The 24,833-nt window shown below is 39.2% G+C and overlaps 2 protein-coding genes and 1 long non-coding RNA gene across 3 annotated transcripts in view; all 3 read right to left on the bottom strand.

Annotated features, from left to right (window-relative positions):
• The window catches only part of LOC134800771 (phospholipase A1-like), a 619,586-nt gene that overhangs the window by 63,196 nt on the left and 531,557 nt on the right, over positions 1-24,833 (bottom strand). The gene's annotated exons all lie outside the window — the stretch shown is intronic.
• LOC134800442 (uncharacterized) lies at positions 1,130-2,311 on the bottom strand. Its single transcript, XR_010145537.1, has 2 exons — positions 2,203-2,311; positions 1,130-1,255 (listed from the first exon to the last, which is right to left on the bottom strand). It is a non-coding gene; the product is annotated as an uncharacterized LOC134800442 (long non-coding RNA).
• On the bottom strand, positions 3,275-24,322 carry LOC134800661 (uncharacterized). Its single transcript, XM_063773143.1, has 15 exons — positions 24,205-24,322; positions 23,264-23,812; positions 22,116-22,201; positions 19,899-20,073; positions 18,120-18,271; positions 16,813-16,910; positions 16,436-16,587; positions 15,708-15,829; positions 14,279-14,416; positions 13,033-13,155; positions 11,742-11,878; positions 11,313-11,513; positions 5,114-5,182; positions 4,222-4,343; positions 3,275-3,405 (listed from the first exon to the last, which is right to left on the bottom strand). Exons 1-15 carry the CDS (start codon positions 24,236-24,238, stop codon positions 3,275-3,277), a joined length of 2,289 nt encoding a protein of 762 aa, XP_063629213.1. The 5' UTR covers positions 24,239-24,322.

Here is a 24,833-nt window from a genome sequence, read left to right as displayed (position 1 = left end):
CCTTTTAAAGAAAACTCATGCCTAAACAAGCTCCAATATTATGGAGCCCTGTAAACTACGCTCGAATTTTAGACTCGAATTTCTAAAACATGTCATGTCATAACACTAACATGAATATTACCAGTCCCTATTCCTTACCTGTCTCTGTCCCTCCTGAATTCAGTATCAACGGAATTCAGCTAGATTAAATAAATAATGAAATTGTTTTGTTTTCGCGGCCGAGGTTTATTAGTCCGTCTTTGGTGATGAATTTTCATGTTTTAATTATAAATACCAATGATTGGCGAAGTCTCTCATTTTGTTTTATTTTGTGCCTTTAGGCTCTTTAGGATTTGGTGGGGTTGATTTTGTTGATTGATAATTAGTAAATCTGCCAGCCTGTAGTTAAATAATAATTTAAATATTATTGCAAAATATACTTATATTTTATTGGCAAATAACTAACGGAGTTTATATGTACTTTACAAGTTTATATTATTATATAAACGAGTAACATGACATTGACAACTATCGGCTCGATTCGAACTTTATAATACGTCAAAAATTTGATAAAGATACGACATGGATCGGATACCTACGCCAGTGTCAAAAGTGACGTTTTTGTTTGAAGAATCTTTAGCAAATTTTTGACGTAAGTACTTATCTTAACATTCGAATCAGGCCGTATTTCTGTTTAATCTACAGGTATGTCCTAGAGTTAGACCAAGAAAAGTCTGCAGCGATTTTGATAGTCTACGTAGTATAAGCGTTATTTATGTCATAATTTCATAGAGATTTGACGTTTAAAATAACACTTGCATTGAATGGGCTATCAAAATCTCTGCAGACTTTTCTTGGTCTAACTCTAGTACTTGTTGATTCATTTGGCCCTATACTAACTACCTACCCTCATGTAGTCCTGCGGGCTCAGCACGGTTCTATTTTTATCGACTATCACTATGCGCGTCCCTTTCGCACTTACATACTTGTTAGAACGTGACAGGCATGGTGACAAGGGATAAAAACGCGACCGTGCTAAGCCGCCTGCTGTGTAACTTTGTGCAATAAGTACCAGCAAGAAGGAAATAAAACAGTTGTTTAATGCTTATTAATAAATGATATTTATTATATAAAAATTATACTTAAAATATGAATAACACGAACCTTTTATTAAATCAAGTTTACAATTATCGAGGTAAAACAATGTTTCAGTAGATCTGTATGACGTCAGGTGCTGATTTAGTGGTCTCGGAGCTCAAAGGACGCCCATCGGCTTCTGTTAACGATACACAATACACATATGTACATATATATCGGCACTACTACTACTTTGAAAAAAGCTCGTATCTCACACTGCTAGTCAAAGTTGAAAGGCAGTAACTCTGTATGCCTCCCATACATAGATACCACATTTTTCTTTTCATTGACAAAATAAGATACGAGTTTTATTTTCAAAGTAGTGCCGGTATGTAGATAAGGTACGTACTTCAGAAGTGGGATAATTTTGAAAATCACCAATAGCTACTAAATCTACCACTTTCTACTGTTACTACTACTACTTTAGCACTTTCTACTGTTGCAACAGTAAGCAAGATGCCTTGGTAAGCGTTGTAGTAGCGCGAGTGTTGCTAAGGTATTTTAGAACGATTTGAAAAATTAACCCGCTGTCGAAGATACTCTAATGCGCATTATATAGAAAATAAGCTTTACAGTACATATGGTCCTATTTTCCTGCTGTAGTGCGTAAAATAGCACTTTTCGTGCGTATGTCAAAAGTTTAAAGGGCCATATGTACTGTAAAACGTTGTGCGATGCACGTGCGAAAAGGTGATTCGCAACTCGTGTCGATTTAAAACACTCCCTTCGGTCGTGTTTTAATTTATCGCCACTCGTTTCGAATTTCCTCTTTTCCGCACTTGTATCGTAAATAACTATTTTCTTTGAGGTATAATTGAAACTAGCGATACGCCCCGGCTTCGCACGGGTTACACAAAATCTTAACAAATTGTACACCTAAATCTTCCTCCCTATTGATTGGTGAAAACCGCATGAAAATCCGTTCAGTAGTTTTTGAGTTTGTCGCGAACATACATACACACAAACAGACCTACGTAGACGCAGCGAGGGACTTTGTTTTATAAGGTATGAGAGACGGTACACCGCCTGCGTGTTGCGCCCGTTTTTCGATGTTATCGGTAGACCGTCTGTCTGGTTAGTACTCACGTGAACTGGAGTCTTGGGCTGTGGCCTGTCTTAGGAGTTCCACGGCGAGGCGAGGAGTGGGGGTGGGGGGAGCCACTCAAGACACTGCACGGTTATTAGAGCTGGACTTGGTGCCAACACCTAAGTACCTCTCTATCGCTCTTGCATATGCGAGCGACAGAGAGTTAGATAACGTTTTTCGATGTTATCGGTAGACCGTCTGTCTGGTTAGTACTCACGTGAACTGGAGTCTTGGGCTGTGGCCTGTCTTAGGAGTTCCACGGCGAGGCGAGGGGTGGGGGTGGGGGGAGCCACTCAAGACACTGCACGGTTATTAGAGCTGGACTTGGTGCCAACACCTAAGTACCTCTCTATCGCTCTTGCATATTCGAGCGACAGAGAGGCGGATAACGTTTTCGATGCTATCGGTGGACCCTCTGTCTGGTTAGTACTCACGTGAACTGGAGTCTTCGGCTGTGGCCTGTCTTAGGAGTTCCACGGTGAGGCGAGGGGTTGGGGTGGGGGGAGCCACTCAAGACACTGCACGGTTATTAGAGCTGGACTTGGTGCCAACACCTAAGTACCTCTCTATCGCTCTTGCATATTCGAGCGACAGAGAGGCGGATAACGTTTTCGATGCTATCGGTGGACCCTCTGTCTGGTTAGTACTCACGTGAACTGGAGTCTTCGGCTGTGGCCTGTCTTAGGAGTTCCACGGTGAGGCGAGGGGTTGGGGTGGGGGGAGCCACTCAAGACACTGCACGGTTATTAGAGCTGGACTTGGTGCCAACACCTAAGTACCTCTCTATCGCTCTTGCATATGCGAGCGACAGAGAGTCAGATAACGTTTTTCGATGTTATCGGTAGACCGTCTGTCTGGTTAGTACTCACGTGAACTGGAGTCTTGGGCTGTAGCCTGTCTTAGGAGTTCCACGGCGAGGCGGGGGGTTGGGGGGAGCCACTCAAGACACTGCACGGCTATTGGAGCTGAACTTGTTGCCAACACCTAAGTACCTCTCTATCGCTCTTGCATATTCGAGGGACAGAGAGGCAGATAACGTTTTTCAATGTTATCGGTAGACCGTGTGTCTGGTTAGTACTCACGTGAACTGGAGTCTTCGGCTGTGGCCTGTCTTAGGAGTTCCACGGCGAGACGAGGGGTGGGGGTGGGGGGAGCCACTCCGGACACTGCACGGCTATTGGAGCGTGACTTTGACCCTGGAGCTGTCGAGAAAGTAAATATCTGGTGAACTAAGAGCAGGTTAATATATATTAACAAGCGACTCGCCCCGGCTTCGCACTGGTCAACCTTAACAAATTGTATACCTAATCCTTCCTTAAGAATCACTCTATTGAAAACCGCATGAAAATCGATTCAGTAGTTTTTGAATTTATCGCGAACATACAAACAGACCAGACGCGGCCGGGGATGATGAAGATGTAGTGATAATGATAGTGATATTAGTGCGAGCGAGATGTATAGAAAGTAAATTACGTAGACGTTAGCGTATATGTCAGTTTTGACACTGTCAGTGACTCATGGTACGGGTACAGTTCTGAGTTGGGGTATGATAGAAGAAGTATGACACAAATTTTCAGCTTGCCTAAAATACCTACTCTAAAATGTCGATTATGGCCTCGAATGTCCATTTCCCCGAATGTCCAATCCCTGTACGTTCAATTCCCCAAACGTATTGGACGTTTGTGGAATTGAACGAACGTACGACCCTTTACGTCGAATTCCTCGAATGTCCAATCCCTTTACGTCCACTTCCCCGAATGTCCAGTCCCTGTACGTCCAATTCCCGAAACGTATCCCTTTACGTCGAATTCCTCGAATGTCCAATCCCTTTACGTCCAATTCCCCGAATGTCCAATCCCTTTACGTCCAATTCCCCGAATGTCCAATCCCTTTACGTCGAATTCCTCGAATGTCCAGTCCCTGAACGTCCAATTCCCCGAATGTCCAGTCCCTGTACGTCCAATTCCCCAAACGTCCAATTCCCCTGTCTACCATCTCTCCTACTATGTGGAACTCACCATTAGTCGTAGGAAGTATAGGAGCCGTTTGGAGCAGACTGTCCCTGGTCTGACAACCGGTATCTTGAATCTCTTGTACGTGTGCTGATAGTTCTCTGCTTTTCTCTTCCTTGCCTTTTTCCCTAAAAAATACTATTGGATCAGAAACGTTGGGGGAAGCTGGCGTCTTTTCTGTAGAAATTACTAAAGTTCACCATTTGAATATATTTCACTAAGACTATTAAGAAGTAAAAACTACGAAGAAATAAACAACTATTAAAAAGTAGCAACTATTAAAAAATAACAACTATTAAGAAGTAACATCTATTAAAAAGTAACAATTATTAAGAAGTAACATCTATTAAAAAGTAGCAACTATTAAGAAGTAACATCTATTAAAAAGTAACAATTATTAAGAAGTAACATCTATTAAAAAGTAACAATTATTAAGAAGTAACATCTATTAAAAAGTAACAACTATTAAGAAGTAACAACTATTTTTTTTATGATGTCCACAGGAAAGATGCATAATCTTCACTCATAGTTAAAAAGTTTTAGACACAATCGGTTGTACGTCAGACAATTCTGAAAATCATTCGTAATTCCATTAAGCTAGAGTTCATTTTCGAAATTACGCAGTTTAAGTGTTGGTGTCCTAACGGTAAGGCGTGCGACTTTAAAATCGAAGGTTGTGGGTTCGAACCCCATCTCTTACGTTGAACGAAAACATCGTGAGGAAACCGGACTAATCCCAATAAGGCCTAGTTTCCCCACCTGTTCGGAAGCTCAGATCAGACGGCAATTGTTTCCGTAGTGCCAGTGCCAATTCTTGGCATTAGGTTGTCGAGCGGGCCTTAGGCTCTCCAAGTGAGCCCCAAAACAAACAGAATATCAGAAGATGATGATTTATTACCTCAATAACTCTTCGTTCCAGCCAAGGTCCCTTGTGGGTCTACTCCTGTGCCTGCTGTCTTCCATCGGGCTAAACAGAAACATACAAAGGTGGTAGAGTCGGTTTCAATGGTTGGTTGTTTACAGGAAAGATGCATAACCTTAACAATTACTCATAGTCAAAAAACTTTTGATAAATTATTTTATACTCGTAATAATACCTTTTTACCGTTAGTTGATTCTGCAAATCATCGTGATTCTATCATAATAGGTTTGTATTCTCAGAGATTTTAATCTGGACCCAACCGTCTCCAAAAAATATTTATTCTTCATCACAATTTTCGAGACCCGAAACGCGCATTGTAATTAGTAATTAGGAATGCAGACTAATTATTAAGAGCCCTCGACTGCTAAAATAACATTAGTACATTGTGCAACATGGGGCGTAAGTTGAATATTGCAAACGAGAGTAAGTTAAATCGCGACGGCTTGCCGGAGCGATTTATAGACTCGAGTTTGCAATATTATTACGCCCCGAGTTACACACAATGTTTTTCATCACACTTGCGATACAAAAATTAAGTATAAAGACAAAAAACTGTTCATTATGGCACTAGAAACTTCATAACTCCCTAGGGAGAACGCTTTTTCTATAACTCCCGCTAAACCTGCGTGCAATTCCACATTTACTGAGCGAGTGTGATAAAAAAAACATTATGTCACTGCTCGAGTCGGATGTGATATAATAAAAGTTTGTATTAATTTAAACTAACATTTTCACTCATAATTTTAAACTAACATGGGACTTAATTGTGTAAACTTACGTTTATTTATGACCTGACGTTTCGAATGTCACGTTACGTTCGTGGCCACAGGCAGACTACCCTAGCGTACAAGTGAATAATCAAGATCAAGTGCGGGTAGTTCGCAAAACCCGCGCAGCAAGATGTTGATACATTAGGGAATAGTACGCAAACTCTGCGTAGGAGGCGCCACTACCACTATCCGTCACAATCTGGGGGTCTACCGCGAAACAAGAAAATCGAAATTTCGTTAACTAACCTCTCTATCACTCTTGCATATTCGAGCGACAAAGAGGCAAATAACTAAATGTCGATTTTCAACAACAAACCGCCTTGATGCATGAATGTCATATTTTATTGTCTGTGAAAACTTGTCAAAAAACAGTTTAAGGCACAGTATGTATTCGCTGGGTGCGAAGTAGGAGGTGGGGGAACCAAGAATCGATCGCAGCGCGCACCGTGGCCAAAAAAGGAACTTTCGGCAGACCGACTGTCACTTTTTACTAGCGAAATTTACGTATCCGTGCATTTGTGGTGAATTTTAAGTAAAAATAAATAAACATGCGTCACGAAACCTGCTGCGTAGTTAACTGCAAGAACAACGGCAAAAACAGTGATCACAAATTCTATAAATTTCCACAAGCAAGTTGGAAACGAGAACAACGAATGAAATGGATAATCGCTGTCAAGAGGAAAAAGTAAGTAAGCTAACCTATAAAGCAACATTTTTAATATTATACATATTTTGTATGTTGTAGGAAGTAGCACGTTACAATGGTTAAGTTACTATAATTTATTTGTTGTTTTATTTCAGTGCCGATGGATCGCCATGGTACCCAAAGCCACATGACAGGATTTGCAGTGCGCACTTCATTGGAGGCGAAAAAGCTGATGAACAGAACAGTCCTAGTTACGTCCCAAGAATATTTCCTGCTACATACACCTCTGCAACGGTTAATGCAAATTTAGCCATGTCAAGATACCAACGATATATGGAACGCAGTAACAAGAAAGAAAGAAATACAGCAAATGTACCCAATATTGATTCAAGTACATTTGAAATAATAGAAAATACTCCTAGCACAAAAATTGATAAAGAATGCCAAATTGAAATATTTTCGAGTGTTGGAAAACATTCATTTGTAATAGGTATATATATAGTGACAAAGAAATATGTGACTGTGAAGTTCAAACTGAAATATCAAGTAATTCGAAGATTATTAAGTATGACAAGAAGACGAAACACCAAGGATGTAATACTATTGAGAAGATTTACGCTCATCAAGCAACCATAACAGAGAATAAATATTTTACTGGGTTTCGATCAATTGGCGAAGATGAGGAACTCATTGATCTTGCTGGTGTTACTCTTGATAATTTTCGTTTTTTATTAAAACGAACAGTGGACAAACACAAATATATGGTTGCCAAAGAAGATAGACTTCTCATTTTTTTGATGAAAATGAAACTAGGTGTGACATTTTCAGCTCTGAGTGTCTTGTTTGGTGTACATCGAACAACAGTATCAAGAATATTTTATTTGTATCTTGAAGAATTAGCATCGGCAACATCTAATTTGATTTTTTGGCCCAGTAAAAGTGTTGAGTGATTATTGATTGCACAGAGTTTCAAATAGAAGTGCCATCTACAGTTGATAATCGTGTGTGGTGCTATTCACATTACAAAAAGGGTTTTACTGCAAAGGTGCTCATAGGTATTACACCAGGAGGCTTTATTTCATTTAAATCTAAAGTGGCCGGTGGGAGGAAAAGCGATTCACAAATAACAGTTGAATCAGGATTGGTTGATCTTTTAGAAAATGGAGACATTGTTTTGGCTGACAAAGGATTTCCACAAATCAAAAAATTTTTAGATGAAAGTGGAAAAGAAATAGGACTTGTTATGCCACCTTTTCTAAAGAATAATATGAATTTTTCAAGAGATGAGACAGATGCTACTTACAGTATAGCTCGGGTCAGGATTCATGTAGAGAGGATAATGCAACGGCTGAGACTCTATCAAATATTAAATAAAATTCCTCAAAACTTGTTTTGCCATATTGATGATATTTTGCATATTTGCTGTGTATTAGTAAATTTGCAGTCCTCAATATTTTCTAACAAATAAACCCATGTATGTTTTTGGGATTGTTTTCTACATTTTCATAATGATGAAGGATAGAATTTAAATAAAAAAATTCATACCATAGTTTACTTTTATTTAATAACACAACAATAGCATAAACAGTAAATAAAATGTTTTATTATAAATATTGTGAACAATTAACATTACCTACCCTTATTAATTATATGTAACAAACACTAATAAATTATGAATGTTTAACCACATTAATCACCTAAAGCCCACTAGCACCATTTCACTAACCTGGGGTTAACCGGTTAAACCTGGAATTATCTTGATTACCAGGACAATTTGACACTGGGTTAACGGTTTAACTGCTTAACCTCGGGTTATTGAGATGGTGCAAGTGGGCCTAAAGACCCGCTTTCACCATCCCACTGACCCGGGGTTAAGCCGCTAACCCAGTGTCAAATTGTACTGGTAACCATGGTAACTCCAGGTTTAAGCGGTTAACCCCGGGTTAGTGGGATGGTAAAAGTGGCCCTACGTTTATAATTTTTCATAGATTAATTATGTTCTTACCAGTAAAACTACGCTTTGGCAGAATTTGTTTATTATTATTTTTATCGTTTAGTTCCTCATTACCAATCGACACATACAAACGTGGTAAATAATGATTAAAATAAAATTCTTCACTTTTCAAAATGGCATCTTTTATAAAATGTTCATCTCTATCTACTCTTACTGTGCAACTACCGTTTTCCACTGGAGAAAAAACAAAAAGATCGCATATTGTCATACCAGTGAGATACATCTGTGTTTGTATTTGGGTGTAATATGAGTGTTTTTTCTTTAATTCTATGTTACCATTAACAAACTCCAGATATTGCACATTACAAAGTTTACTGACAAAATCTACAATAGCCTTTTTTTGGCAAGATATTGGACATTTAAATTCTACCAGCTTTGTAATACATCCATGGTGTATGACAACCCCGTCTATGCTTGTGCATAGCCAAGGCTGAATTTTACTTACAATTACTCCTACGGTTATCACACGACAGTTGTAAACCTTTTGGTATTGTTCTAGCGCATGACTTTCATTACGTTTACCATAATTAGTAGCCTCACAATCAATTAATTTCGGGAACAGCATATTTTGCACTAAACTATCAATTGATTTTGTTTTTCGCACTTTTATATGATGTACATTGATACTGGACGAGATTCTTAATCTCCTGGCAGTATACCACTCTTTGCACTTTGACTGTTCGATAGTTTTACAACATAAATCAATAATTTTCTCATCTTCCATCACAATATTTGCTTCATAAAACTCTTTTAGATTTTGGTTAATTTCTATCGTATCACTTTTATAAACTACAAACTCTTCTTTAAAAATACAAAAGTTATTGAAACATTCAATGCAATCTTCTATTTGAAAATTAATCTCAATCTGGTCAACTAAATTTTTAACAACTTCGGTAATGCATTCATCATTTTCTTCTTTATTAAAACACAAAGCATGAGCTTCCATTATTAGCTTTAATGATGACTTTCCCTTCAATTCAGAAACATCTAATGGCAAAGGATCACACCTAATTTTCTTTGCCGGTGGATACATTTCATCAAAGTATTTCCCTTTTGAGTACTTTTCTTTGGCGAACTGTCTGGCACTAGGTCTACCCCATTGCTGCTCTTCACTGGTTTTCGAGAAGCTTTCTTCATGGTTGATGTAATATATCAGAGCCGCAATATGCTTACATCTGCCACTCTGATTGTACACACAATCACACTTTCCGCTCGTAACATAACGACTAGAATCAATCTGTAAAAAATAAATGATTTCTTTACTTTCTATTACATTATTACATTAAAATGCATCATAGTATGTATGTAACTACGTCAAAGATTGCAAAAACAGAAAAAAAAGCTTACATTCAAGGATGTTGTGTATGGCGTCGATGTCACAGAAGTTTGACGAATTACACGAGCTCCGATGGTGTGGTTCATTTGATCTTCACATTTGACTTCTTTTACATCTTGCACATGTTGAGCCAAGACTAATTGTTTTCCTTTTATTGTTGTTTGTGGTTGGAAAGCGATGTCGTGAGTGATTGCTCGAAATCCAGTTTTTATAATTAATTTGGCCATGTTTAACTGAAAATACACAAAAAGTATGCATTATTAACGACACTACAATCATTAATGATCGTCTGCAATATATATGATATGCGTTATTCGATTAAATTTGTTTATTTCTTCACTTACTTCTCGTGAAGTCCGCCATGAGAAAGTCCGTGTGTGCTACCTGAAATTTATTGATTGTGGCATTTTAGACGGGAAATAAAAAAGGTCAACGTTATTATCGACACTATAGATGTCAATGATCGAATAGAATATATGTAAATTACGATATTTCATTGAAATTATTTGATTGTTTACTTACTCTTTGTAATGACATCCAGCCATTTGACATTTCAAAGTCCGCCGTAATCGTAACCGCTAGTTGGCGCTGTCATCGCGCACCCAGCGAATACGTTACTCTATGGTTTACTAGAGGAGCTGGTGCTGCACTCTGGCGGCAGAACATTGCAGTAATACCCCCTATTCCTCGCCAGTCTGCCTGTGTCCACGAACGTAACGCCACGTTTGAAACGTTAGGCCATAAATAAACGTAAGTTTTACGTGATTAAGTGATTAACTAACGGGTAGTTCTAAAATTATATTAGGTTTATTTTTGAAATTATTCGACATTCGGAAGTTATTCGGGGCTATCCGGATACAACTTACATAAGGTCAATACTACTCAATACCGGTAAAGGATGACTCACGTTAGACCGAGCCGTGTCCGGGCCGGAGCTTCCGTTTCTATGACATGACAGCGATCACGTGATGCTTTCCATAGAAAACGATGCGCCGGAAGCTCTGGCCCGGACACGGTCCGGTCTAACGTGAGTCATTCTTAAGTGTGGCTGGCCTTCACATTGAGGCCTAATATAGGTACATTGAGGCCTACCTACATATTGATTAGTATTTATTGAGAGTTTAGGCTTCCCAAGTGAGCCCAAAAATGGCAGAACAAAGGAAAGTGATGGTTTTTAGGGTTCCGTACCCAAAGGGTCATAAGACTCCCCTCCACTCCACTGTACGTCTGTCTGTTTGTCACCAGGCTATGATGTATTTCTGTTGCCACTATAACAACAAATACTAAAACAGATTAAAATAAATATTTATGTGGAGCTCACATAAAACAAACAAGATTTTTTGCCGTTTTTTGCGTAATGGTATGGAACCCTTCGTGCGGAGTCCGACTCGCACTTGGCCGGTTTTTACCTCAATAACTGTTCGTTCCAGGCGAGGTCCCTAGTGGGTCTGCTCTTGTGCCTGCTGTCTTCCACAAAGGGCTGAGTCTCAGGCCAGCAGTCGTCGTCGGAACCCTTCGTGCGCGAGTCCGACTCGCACTTGGTCGGTTTTACCTCAATAGCTGTTCGTTCCAGGCGAGGTCCCTCGTGGGTCTGCTCTTGTGCCTGCTGTCTTCCACAAAGGGCTGACTCTCAGGCCAGCAGTCGTCGTCGGAACCCTTCGTGCGCGAGTCCGACTCGCACTTGGTCGGTTTTACCTCAATAGCTGTTCGTTCCAGGCGAGGTCCCTCGTGGGTCTGCTCTTGTGCCTGCTGTCTTCCACAAAGGGCTGACTCTCAGGCCAGCAGTCGTCGTCGGAACCCTTCGTGCGCGAGTCCGACTCGCACTTGGCCGGTTTTACCTCAATAACTGTTCGTTCCAGGCGAGGTCCCGCGTGGGTCTGCTCTTGTGCCTGCTGTCTTCCACAAAGGGCTGACTCTCAGGCCAGCTGTCGTCGTCGACGCGCAGACGCAGAAGGTCCGACTCCATACTGGTGGACTGAAAGAAATAGATAGAGATGGGTACCCTTTTTTGAGGAGCTTTTTTGGAAAAAATCACCACTACAAACACTCGAACTTAAGGCGTGTAAGCATAAAGGAATTAAGGCATGGAAATCTATCGATCGACTATTAATCGATCTAAATCTACATAATTTTTTATCTGAAAAATGATAAGTACTTATGTAATAATAATAATAACGCCCCCATAATGAGAATCTCGTGAAAGCCGAGAAGGACAAGTCCAGGAAGTACCTAGACTTGGCTCACGAGATAACCGCCATGTGGGATGCTGATTCGACGATCATTGTCCCGATAGTTGTTTCAGCGAATGGTCTCATAGCCAAGAGTCTCGACCAACAACAACAGTCTTGAGAGACTCTCGCTAGGTTGTTGGATCAAGGGTCAGGTGCAGAAGGCGGTGATCTTGGACATGGCGCAGATAGTCCGCCGGTTCCTCTCTCTGCGGCCCTGATCACCGGCAGCTTGGGCCTTGCCCCGGCTGCTGGCGGCACGCGGCACCCTATGTTAGGTTAGGTTAGGTGGTAATGTGTTTATATGTATTTATGTATTATTGTTTTGTAAATGTTTTTATATTTTACTTTTAGCCTAAGAGTTGAAATAAATAAAGAGAAGAATAGTAATTTCAGCCTATAGGTATACGTGCCACTGCTGGGCATAGGCCTCTCATGCGCGAGAGGGCTTGGGGTATACGCCACGCTAGCCCCCTATGCGGATTGGGGACTTCACATAAACCTTTAAATTTCTTATGCAGGTTTCCTCACGATGTTTTCCTTCACCGAAAAGCTAGATATCATATGATATTCCGTACATAAGTAAGCTAGTGGTAAATATCAAATGATATTCCGTAGAAATAAAAGAAAGAGAAATAAAATACAGTGACACATAGTCCGTATCTTTAGGTATTTAAATAAAGTAAACAAACAATTTGTGCATTTTCGGGTAGTTATAACATTTATTGGTTAACCGACCAATTACAAAACCGCCAGGATCAGTCACTGAACTACCTGACTTTAACCTACATTATTTGATCGTGTAATGTTTTCATCTACCCTCAACTGGCAAAAGGAGCCATTTGAGGGTAGTTTTTGTTTACGTTTATTTAAATACCTAAAGGTACAGTGACATTGGTACCCTCTGTTGGTGGTGGTTCTGGTGCTCGAGACTGGGGCTTTCCCTGCACCTGCTGGGCTTCGGGTCAAGCGTGAGCTGGCTGGCGGCCTTGTTGAGGTCATCGCGGGTCTGCGCCTTGTACTCCTGATACAAATAAATATATCCTCCTAAGGCCTCCTAAGGATCTTACCTATAATACTTATTCAGTTCGATGAAATTTAAATCATATTCGTATCATATACATAAAGTAAGCGCCGAAAGCTCCGGTCGGAACCCGGCCCGGTCTAGCGTGAGTCATCCTCAAAGTAAACTTTAAGCATGTGACTAGGTGGCCTAGGGCCCGTTTCTCAAAAGCTTGTAACTTGTAATACAAGTGGAAGTCCCTTTCTAACAAAAGCTGTCAAGAGTGACAAGCTTTTGAGAAACGGGCCCCTGGAGGCACTTTTTCTTTAGTAAATAAGTATATCCCTTCAAGTGGCGCCAGCGAAAACGCGAAAAGTAGTCAAGTGGCGCCGCGGATTTGCGCAAAAGCAGTCAAGTGGCGGGGCCCCGATGGGTGGTCAGCGCAGATTAAAAGAATTTTACAAATTCATCGATTTAAGCTTTTCTATGTTTTCTATGTTAGAATCAGCGTTAAATACGCTATTTGAATAAAGCAATTAAATTATTATAATGTTTATACATTTGGCCAGACCTAATAAAACTCCGGAATAAAGACAGTTTTCCAGTTTCCAGTTTCCTTGTTAAAAATGAATACCACCATAAAACAAATTGATGATTGGAGTTGATGGCTATTTAATTATCAAATTAAGTCTTTTATTTTTAAGATTATATCATTAAAAGGGACCTAACATTCAATTTATTTTGCAAAATAACCTCTTAAAAATCAAGACTGAACTCGGACCAGGCGGTCGCTCCCGAATGAATGTTCCTCACCAACAAATTTTATACCAAGTGTATTTGTGTTTCATACGGTATGCTATCCTTGTCTAGCTCGCTTCCTAATTTTGGGTGCTAGAAGAGCGTAACTATACTTAAATGCGTTCAATTTCACCTCTAAATGCGGCAACACCTCATTAACCACTCACTGGTAGCCGACAGTTTACTGGTTTTCGCATCGACCCGTGAGTGGTAGGCCGCTAGTTTACAGCTTTTCGATCCGACCATTAACGGGCTGACCGCCACTTGAAGGGATATGACAACTATTTCGGTTTTCTGGAAGAAATATCTTACACAGAGAGAAATGTCTTTATTTAAGAACACTCACATTGATTAACTTCTGGTCGTTGTATAATTTTCTGATGCACTTGAAAAGGAACACGGCGACCATCCCGGACAGGATGAGCGAGAACACGATCAGGATGTTTCGGGTGTCCTTGTCTCGCACCAGCGACTGCGCCTCGCCCTGTACACATGAATATTTCAGGAGGCAAAATTTAATTATTTTATATGTAGGGATGTGAAGCCTGGACACTAACTCTGAAGGAGGAAAGTAAGCTGAAAGGAAGATTCTCCGCAAAATCCTCAGCCCAACGCAGAGACCCGATGACAGTTGGAGAATTCGAAAAACGCCGAAATTGAAGAACTAGTTATTGAACCAAACATCATTGGTGTGACAAAGGCGCAAAGGCTTCGGTGGCTCGGCCATCTTGAGCGAATGGGAGGTGATGGGGCGGTGAAAAGGGCGTTTGAGGGAAAACCGATAGGACGCCGCCCGGTCGGTCGACCTAGGTATCGATGGGCGGGTGTGGTGGACGCTGATCTGCGCGAGCTCCGGGTTGAAAACTGGCGAGAAATGGCACAGGACCGTGATCAGTGGCGAGCAGTCGTGTTGGAGGCCAAGACACACTTTGGGTCGCTGCGCCAGAGGGTTAAGTAGGGAGTTCCTATATTTGATTCAGTTTATCAATCGTCGATGCTTTTCTTATATTCAAGGTCTGACTGTCCGTGGGCCACGGTATAATTGCTTGCCATCAGTCGATTCGTTTGTTCGCTTGTCTCCTATACTTATTATAAAAAACCGGCCACGTGCGAGTCGGACTCGCCCACCGAGGGTTCTGTACAACTAAATTTATATTTTGCCCTTTTTTCTCTGTATTTGTAGTGCAAGACGATATTACTCGCCAAATTGCATACTTCTAGGACCTAGGTCAACGGGAAGTACCCTATCAATCTTGGTTATCTTGAGAGTGTCGAAATATACTTACACGTTTTTTTGCGGCATAAACGGCCGTATCTTTTTTTACGTTAACTTAGAAGTTTTTTTTACAGCTTCAAGGAACCGTATACTTGAGTATGGTTTCTCGATACCTCCACGCGTCCCCTAGACTTGACAGACCCCGGGTCTTGACAGACAGACGGAAGGACAGACGGACAGACGGACGGACAACAAAGTGATACTATAAACCCCCATTCGCACGAGAGCTTTTTCAACGCGCGAAAAGCGCTTGAATCTGTCCGCACTCTAAATTCAAATAACGACCAAGGCTTAAAGTCGAAAATCGAACAACGCTTGATAAAAAGCGCCACCGTGGTCGTGTGAATACACATGTATCCAATTGGTTTTATTCAAACGCTTTTTTAACGCGCGTTGTAAAAGCGCCCGTGGGAATGGGGGCTAAGGGTTCCGTTTTTTCCTTTTGAGGTACGGATTCGTAAAAAGTGAGCTTATCGTCAAACGACCTGGTAAAGCATACCTTGCACTCCACGGGGTCTTCATCATTCTTAAGCCTGCAGTGCGCTATTTCATCACATCTCAACGATTTGGCGATGCAAGTGCTGTCTTTGCAGTCAAACTCCTCGTCCGCGTCGCATGCATCTGGTAAACAACATACACATATAAACTGAAATAGATGTCGTATAGGTACATTAGTATACGGTACGGTAGAAATACCATTCATGAATATTTCTCCCTTAGATGTGCAACTTAGTTTTTAAGTCTAAGGTTTATCTGTAAAAAATGTGTTACACTATCTGTTAACTCTGCCATTTCATGTGATGTTGAATAAAAACCTGACAAGTCCGGACAAGGACAAGTGGGAGTCGGACTCGCCCACCGAGAGTGCCGTACAGATTTAACTTATAAATTTTTACATACATATTTAAAGTTATTAGATTTTTTCCTGTACTTGCACTGAAAGACGATATTACTTGTCAAATTTCTTAGTTCTAGGTGAACGGGGAGTACCCTATAAATGTTGATTCCCTTGAGAGTGTCGAAATAATCCCGACACTATTCCCGTGGGGTCATTTTTGAGTTCTAATCAGAGTAATCAGACTACTTATAGTTATTCTAGTTCGTAGCCCCAAGGGTACTTACCGGCCAAATTTCCCCCCTCTCTTGCCAGGAGAGGGGAAGGAGCGGCGAGTCCCACACACCGTGCATAAACGCATTCCCACTCCGTCAAAAAAAAGGAGTACTTACCGGCGGTGCGAAATTGTGTGTATATAGCGCTGAAGTTGGATCTCCTGTCGATAGTATATAGCCGAATGTACATAATATTGGCAGGGCCAGGGATTTTCTTTCCCTCCTCCGTCCAGAGTGACTTGGCCACTGAACTACAATACTCCCCTAATCTGTAAATAAGTGACGAAAATAAATTTTTCATACAAGCTTTTATGGATGACACGATGAAGATGATAGGCAAAAGAGTGTATTCAGATTTTAGATTTTGTTAAAATTATGATATTGTTATGATACAATACAAATTATTTAGACACGAATCGTAATGTATTTCGCATGCATCAGCTCGAGCGATATTATCAAGACTTTAATATATTTTAAAATCCAATGTTACTTACAAATGTTCGAAGTTTGGTTTGGCGCCAAAAATTTGCACCGTGTTTCTAGTACAATTGTTCGGATTTGCTAATTGGAACATTGTGATATTCAGATATATCTGGAAAATACAAAAAAAGCCTGTTTTTTAAATTGTAAATTATATTTCCTACATAAGCTTGTGGAGAGGTTTTTACTTCGAGCAACACCGGCTTCCGATACATCGGAAGGGAGGGGCCCAAGCGATATCTCACCGTACAAATCTTTCTGCCATTTTTCGCGGGGGGAAAGGTGCACACAGTCGCACTTCTCACACACTTACATACAAAATCCAATCTGTAATGACGACACAAATACATAGAAAATGACACACGTCAAAGACAAATCTTGCAAACCTCGATCTCTTTTTGTGTACGGACGAGTGACAAGTGTCACAACACGCACACTAACACATTTTCGTTGAAGTATGTTATTGTATTCTGAGAGATGAGAAGTCGGATTTGTCGCTCGACCGATCCGCAATTTGTACTGAGCGAGCAAAATCGATAAATCCTACAATTACATGAGACTAAAATATAATAATTGTATTTGAATGTAATTAAACGTATGATATGTCAAAAAAAATATTACATGTGAAATGTAACACTTTCTTTTTGTAAATTTGATGTCCCCGACCTCTTTTTATAACAAAAAACCGAGCAAACAGGCATTTTTGTGCAGCAGTGTTCACGCGCGCGTCTGGACTCGGTCTAGTGAAAAATCCAAGTGCAACTAGTTTTATTACCCGCGCTAGATTAGATTGACGCGCTAATCTTGTACCTCGGCAGAGGGGAAATAGTGCGAATGCCGCCTCCCTTCCGTGTTGCTCGAAGGGTTTTTAGGTTTGTAATAAATATTTTTCTTAAAATAATCTAAAACCACAAAAAGGTTGCAACAGGGTATTTTCCTACTAGTCAAATCAGTTACTTTTTTAGAACTGTCAAAACGATTTGCTAATATGGAATTTATATGAAACATTACATCGTGACGTCACGGTCAATTCACCTACTTTTTATATTTCTATCCGATTTATTAAATAGAACTTGTGTTTAAAAATAACTCCTATCTGTGTTTTTCTAATAATTAACTGGTGCTTTATTTCATGCATGGTGTAAAATAATTTATTTTAAATACAGTATATAATACCCTACTCGAAGCCTGCCAAAATTACCTGAGTCCCTGGTCGGCCTCTATCTTCCACTGCACGTCGAGTGGGCCAGGGGTCGCTCTCTGGAGGTCTGAAATCGAGGTACCGTCGACAGCTCCTACCCTTTCTTATATATATATGTACCTGAGTCCCTGGTTCGGCTTCTATCTTCCACTGCACATCGAGTGGGCCAGGGGTCGCCGCTCGACATTTCTGGAGGTCTGAGCTGGTGCTGGTGCCGTCGATGGTGCCGCTGTTTCCACTTTTAGTTATATAGCAGGATTCGTCTATTGCGCCTGTTGAAATACAAATTTAATATACAAATATATTCATTTTCCAAATTGATATGAGATGAAACCTTAATTTTAAGTAAATTATAATTACCAATAGAATATGTACAACATCTTCTTAGAACAAACAATAACCCTCACATTAGGTCGAGCCTGTGTAGTGAGGACTGTGGGGCATTAAAAAATGTGGTGTGTGTGTGGGGAATTATATTTTGTAATAATATGTATGCTAGTTTTAAGGTATTTATCTATGGGCCAATAGTTGCCTGAAAATAAATATTTTCATTTTAATTTCATAAACATAAGGTTTACCAACAAGATGCGTCGGATACAGATCTGATAATTAAAAGTAAAATAATACTACTAATTCAGCGCGGCAATGCCACCAGCCTTCTGGGCACCCTACCATCCGGCGCCGAGCTACCTATAGCTCCCATTTTTATTTGTAAATATGTGTACACAGTTTAGGTTTAGTTTTAATTTTAATGTTTAGTTTATTTATTTTGTTAATAATACTACTTATATCAAAGATTAATAAACACGAAGAACTATACTTGTTTAGTTAAGTATTTGTACAGATATGCTCCGGGTTTACATATGTGTGTGTTACCAGATACAAATTTAGAATTTCCTATTAAAATTCCTGATTTCCGAATATTTTTCCTGACATTCATATTTTTGACGACGACAGCCGTTAGCGATGGCCACCCGATTGAGCCGATCATAGATTTAATATATAGAGATCCCGTCTCAGCGAGCTGTCACTGTTGCCACTTTTGTGTACGATTAACAATTTAACACCACCTTACTGTAGCCATGTCGATAAAGTCATATCGATAAACTATCGACATTTCTTGCAATGTTAATTTTACTTCAAAGGTTTAACGATACCTAAAATGAACAAAAACGCTTTTATTCTTTATTGTGGTTATCAGATCTCAATTTCATCGTCACGCCCCAGCAGGGAACGAAGGGAAAGTTCAGATATTTAATTAAAATACATAAATACCTACTAAAATATGTGTTCCGCAATAATTGAATTATTTTATTATATTCTAATATATTTATTATTCATTAGCATTTCAATTATGTTTATGTTTAACGAAGATATTGAAGCTTCAATTAATAGCTATTTCGTTCCGCTGTGTAGCGTTTATCGATATATAACATGATTAAAATCGACTTTTCACATCCCTAAAAGAGCACACATACACGATTTTACGCACACATACACAGCCTGGATGCACCAAAAAAGGCAACACTTGGATTTGAAGTTCATCTTGTCAACAGTATGGTTGTCCTTTTTTGACAAATGGCATTTTTAAGAGCGAGGAGAGAGAAGTGATACTAGTTGCTGCGCCGTCAAAGTGAACAGAAAACGTTGGGGCCTTGGAGCGGATAGCCGCGTTTTATTAATTTAAGTTTTATTAAATTTATTATTTGTATTAATTTAAGTAAATAAAAACGTACTTTATAAAAAAGTCTATCGATTCAAAAAATTCCTGACATTTTCGTGTTCCGTCCTCATTCCTGACAAAAGGCCAAAATTCCTGACATGTCAGGAAAATTCCTGTCATCTGGTAACCCTATGTGTGTGTGAGTATACTCCATGGTTAGGATGCTATCTACTTACGACTGCCGATCTTCGGTTGGAAGTCGACCTCGATGGTGAAGCCTGCGTACTCTATGATGTCGTCAGACTTGAACTTCAGCCATAAATAAGGCCCCGTGGAGGTGACTTGCGGAGGAAAGCCTTTCCCGCAGTACCTGTATTCCGGGCGTGCGTAGCCGAATTTGCCGTTGCGGATCTAGAAGGATATATAGGTACCGTAAAATGGGGTGAGTAGGATTCACGGGGAGAGTTGGGTTATGTATGGGGATAGAAGATTTGAAAGGGGGGTGAGATGGGTTTTTAAGGCTACTGCTACAAAAATAATGTATTCCAATTTAAAATGGAGCTATAGTAATACTCATGATAAAAAAAAATCGATCCAACAATCTTCCAAAATCACCTTTGTATGAAAACCCAACTCACCCCAAATACGAGGGACTACGGGGTGAGGTGGGATTTCCTGTTTATCGTCAAAGTTATGAAATGGAACTACCCAAAATAAAATAAAAACTAAAATACAAACGTCCGGAATACTTATTATATACACCATTCAGTTTGCATATGTAAAAATAAAATGTTATCGAGGTTTGAATGTCAGTTTTGCACCTACTCACCCCATTTTACGGTATATTTGATAGTTATTCAGGTATAATCCTACAGCATTATAGCTATAAATAGTAATAAAATTACATGATGGATATGACAATAATTAATTGAGCTATGTTGATTCACAAAAACGTTAAAAATCTTCATAATGTTTGTCGCAGTCAGGTGCAAAAACTAAGAATTTTTTTAGAAGTGCCCGGGACCGACGATTGGAGACTGGTGTGCTGTTGTGTGAGAGGTTTCATTCGCTAGGCGGCGATGGCTACGACCACGTAAGTAATTGTCGTCTTACATATGAGACCGGGCTTGATCTTTCAAAAAAATCCTCATTTACCGTAAAATGGGGTGAGTAGGGATAAAACTGACATTCTAACCTCGACAACATTTTATTTTTACATTTTATGCAAACTTAATTTTATTATTTTTTTATGATTTTAGGTAGTTCCATGTAACGGTTTGCTATAAAACCTCGTTTGCGCTAAGCGTTTTGTGCTGGCGGATTGTAAAAATTTAAAAAACATTTTCAAATAGTTTTCAGAAATCTGTCACTTGAAGAAAATTAATGAACATCTACGACAATTTTATGCAAATAAGATACTTTAAATATCTCTAAAATAATATAATTTATCTAACTTGATACTATTTAGATCGTGCCTTATTGATATTACGCTGTGTACATTTCCCCGGATCGGGTAAGTATTGGGAATATTTAATTTAAGTTTCTAATGGGAATAATTTTACGTTGTATTCTTTTATACTGTTAATTAATCTGTTCTTTTCTGACTGCCTCATCCGTGAACACTAAAATAATGCTAAAAGGATAACTTTCCTGATATTTCTTTCCTTGTGGGCCGGATGTCGCAGTCACCGTTGTGTGCATATTCTAATAAGACCAATATTACTAGGGATCAAGTCGGGGGTTGACTCTGAAAACCCTCTAGCCTGCACTACCCCGGGTTGTGCTATGCGCATGCTCCACAATCTGGAAGGTTTCCGTTGCGAGCTGAAGATCCTGAACCACAGCGGGGAGCCCTCCTAGACTTCTCTCGACCAACTGCGACGCCTGCGTTATACAGCGGAGCCATTTACAACTGCCCCGCCTGCGATGTACAGAGTCCCAGGAAAGTGCCTCCTATTAAGGACTTGTTTCAATATTTCATTCTGTGTCGGCTCAGTTATAAGGACTCACGGCCCTAGCTAACTTGTTGTAATTTTAAATAACTTTTCTAAATTAAACTTTCATTTCTTTCCTATCTCTTTCTAACTCTACATGCGACGCTAAACGTCACATCCATTTCATAACTTTAACGATAAACACAAAATCCCTCCTCACCCCGTAGTCCCTCGTAGGGGTGAGATGGGATTTCATACTAAAGGTGATTTTGAAACGTTGTTGAATCGATTTTTTTATTATGAATATTACTAAGGTTCATTTGTAATAGGAATATATTATTTAGGTAGCAGTAGCCTTTAAAAACCATCTCACCCCCCTGTCATCCCTTCTCTCCCCATTTATAACCCGACTCTCCTCGCAATCCCTACTCACCCCATTTTACGGTACGATGATTTCATACAGATTTCAGAAAAACGGATATGTAGGTACTTACTACTACTTTACTTACAAACGCTTACCTCTAAATAATCATTTACACAGTCAGCACTATATTCTATCTCGAACACGTCCACGAATGTCAACTCTATGACCTGCCCTTCCTCCGCTGAAAGAAGAAAAAAGTTTAAATAAAGCGGTATCCAGACGGGATGATCAAATCGACCGATTTGATCAGAAATTAAATTGGCGTCAATCTCCACTTTAATCACCAATTTAGATTTATGGTGATATTAGAGCCCTCTAAATTGAAAATGCGCCAGAACGAAAATACTGACGTCACAAATTGGTATTCTTGCGTCCGCACCTCATTTTATCGGTAATATCGGTCATTATCGGCGGTTGAATTCGGCAAGCCAAATTGGCGTTTGCGTCCGCACGTCCTGATTCGATCGGGCAACTTAATCGGATTGGAGAAAAATGTAGTCTGGATACGCCTTAAAAATCGGCCAAGTGCGAGTCGGACTCGCGCACGAAGGGTTCCGTACCGTTACGCAGAAACCGGAAAAAAATCACGTTTGTTACATGGGTGCCCTTAAATATTTATTTTATTTTGTTTTTAGTATTTGTTGTTATAGCGGCTACGGAAATACATCATCTGTGAAAATTTCAACTGTCTAGCTACAGCCTAGTGACAGACGGACAGACAGACAGACGGATAGTGGAGTCTTAGTAATAGTAAAACGTTTAAAACACTATCCGACAGGCGTTTTCGTTAAAAAAGTTCATTTTAGACAGCATTCATTTTCATTGAAAATACATGGGCTAATCGGCTGTACATCTACTGGGGGCACACGGTCCGATTCAAACTGTAAGATACGTCAATGGGGTTGGCCGGTGGAAGTTTTTAGCAGATGGCGCCATCATAGCTTGCCCTGTCAATCCCTAGAATTGTGTAAATTTTTTGTTTTTTTAATACCCTGGATGCCAGCCCTTTAAGCCAAATCTCATAGCAAAAGGGGCAAGCTATGATGGCGCCATCTATGCAAACCTTTGACAGTTGCCAACCCCATTAATAGATCTAGAAACGATATGGATTACATGTGTCAGTGTCAAAAGTGACGTTTTTGTTTGAAGAAACGTCACATTTGACACTGACATATCTAATCCATATCGTTTCTAGATCTATTAACTGACGTATCTTAAAGTTCAAATCGGGCCGACGTCTCACCTTCAATAGTAGTGAAACACGTGGTGTTGCTCGTGTAAGTGCCTTCTCCGGGCTTGTTCTCTTGATCTCTCACGCTCCTCGGATGCGTCAGACGTTTCTTTCCAGTTTCAAACGTGAACGGCTGGCATCGAGGATCTTCATTTGTCTCTCTTTTCCTCCTAGCATTTATATTGTACTGTCTTTTTCTTGTTTCTCTAGGTTTAGCAGAATGTATATTTACATGATTAGTGTCTTTATCATTTTCGTATACATTTGATTTTAGATGTGTCCCTTGTACTTCAGGTTCGTACAATTCGTCAGAAACAAGATTATAGTTATTGTTGCTTATTTTCTTCTTTTTATCATTTACATTAAAATGCCTCATAACATTTGATTCTTTATGTTTATCTTTAGTAAAACTTGTTATTGTATTATCAGTATGTTTATAATAACTATATAAATGTGTCATTTTTGGATTCTCTTCATGTAGGTCATGTTTTTGTAGGTCATCAGGAATAATATCGTGAGCATATTTAGTTGTTTTCGAAGTTGTGCCAAAAATGGAACAGACTGTAATAGAATACAATTTATAAATTATTTCAAGCTTTTATTCTTAAGTACCTTATTTATTTACTGAATACCTATAGTTTGTATCTTTAGGTATTTAAAAAAGAGTAAACAAAATCTACCCTCAAATGGCTTCTTAATTAAGCCAAAGCCAAATTAATACAAAAAAATATTTTGTAACATATTTGTTTTATTAATATATCAATTCGACAGGAAACAGGGATGCAAATAAGCAATAATGTGTTAACCCACACTAATTTTAAACAATAAGATCACTCAAAAAAAAGATACTTAAAGTTGATATTTTATTGCATATTGAATGTGGGTTGATACATTTTTGCTAAACGGCATTATTTAGAATCGATTGACAATCCATTGGTTTGATCATTACTTACCGAGTGCCAAAAACGTCAAAGCCAAAGGAGTCATTGATTGACTATCTATAAAATTCTTCCAAAATTTTCCTTTGCTTACATTGGTAACATGTAATGCACTACCACTCTTTTTACGATTGATTTAATGCACTACCACTTTTGTCAATCCTTTTACGATTGATTCTGCTATTTCGTTTCTAACACGTTTACTTTTTGTTGTTTCTTGAATATATTTCTCTATTTAAATTTCGCTGGGTTGTTGAAATCTGTAACAAGCAAAAATCAGTAAATGTAAATTGTAAAATCTCATACTTTAATCGATTACTTTCCTCAAATTGTAAAGAATCTTTGGACATAAGTACTATTTGTAGAATTTGTTTAAACCTAAAGAAAGCGTCTATTAAGTATAATAGTATATTTACCCGGGTGGTACCTATCGACCCTAGTCTGTAAATTTTAAAATTTCTATAATTAAATGCCATTAGATAATTATTTTTATTTGCGTTTTCAAAGATTGCACATACTTATTTATTTATTTACACAGAACTTTATATAATTAAAACAGAAGTAATGGCCAATCTAGCTGTCATTTTAGTAGATATTGAGGCTATAAAAACATAGTTTAAGAAGAAACATATTTTATTTGTTAG

This window comes from Cydia splendana, chromosome 20, assembly GCF_910591565.1.
Source record: "Cydia splendana chromosome 20, ilCydSple1.2, whole genome shotgun sequence".
In the NCBI taxonomy this organism is placed as follows: domain Eukaryota; kingdom Metazoa; phylum Arthropoda; class Insecta; order Lepidoptera; family Tortricidae; genus Cydia; species Cydia splendana.
Note: the sequence above shows the minus strand (reverse complement) of the source record. Positions and strands in the feature narration are given on the sequence as shown.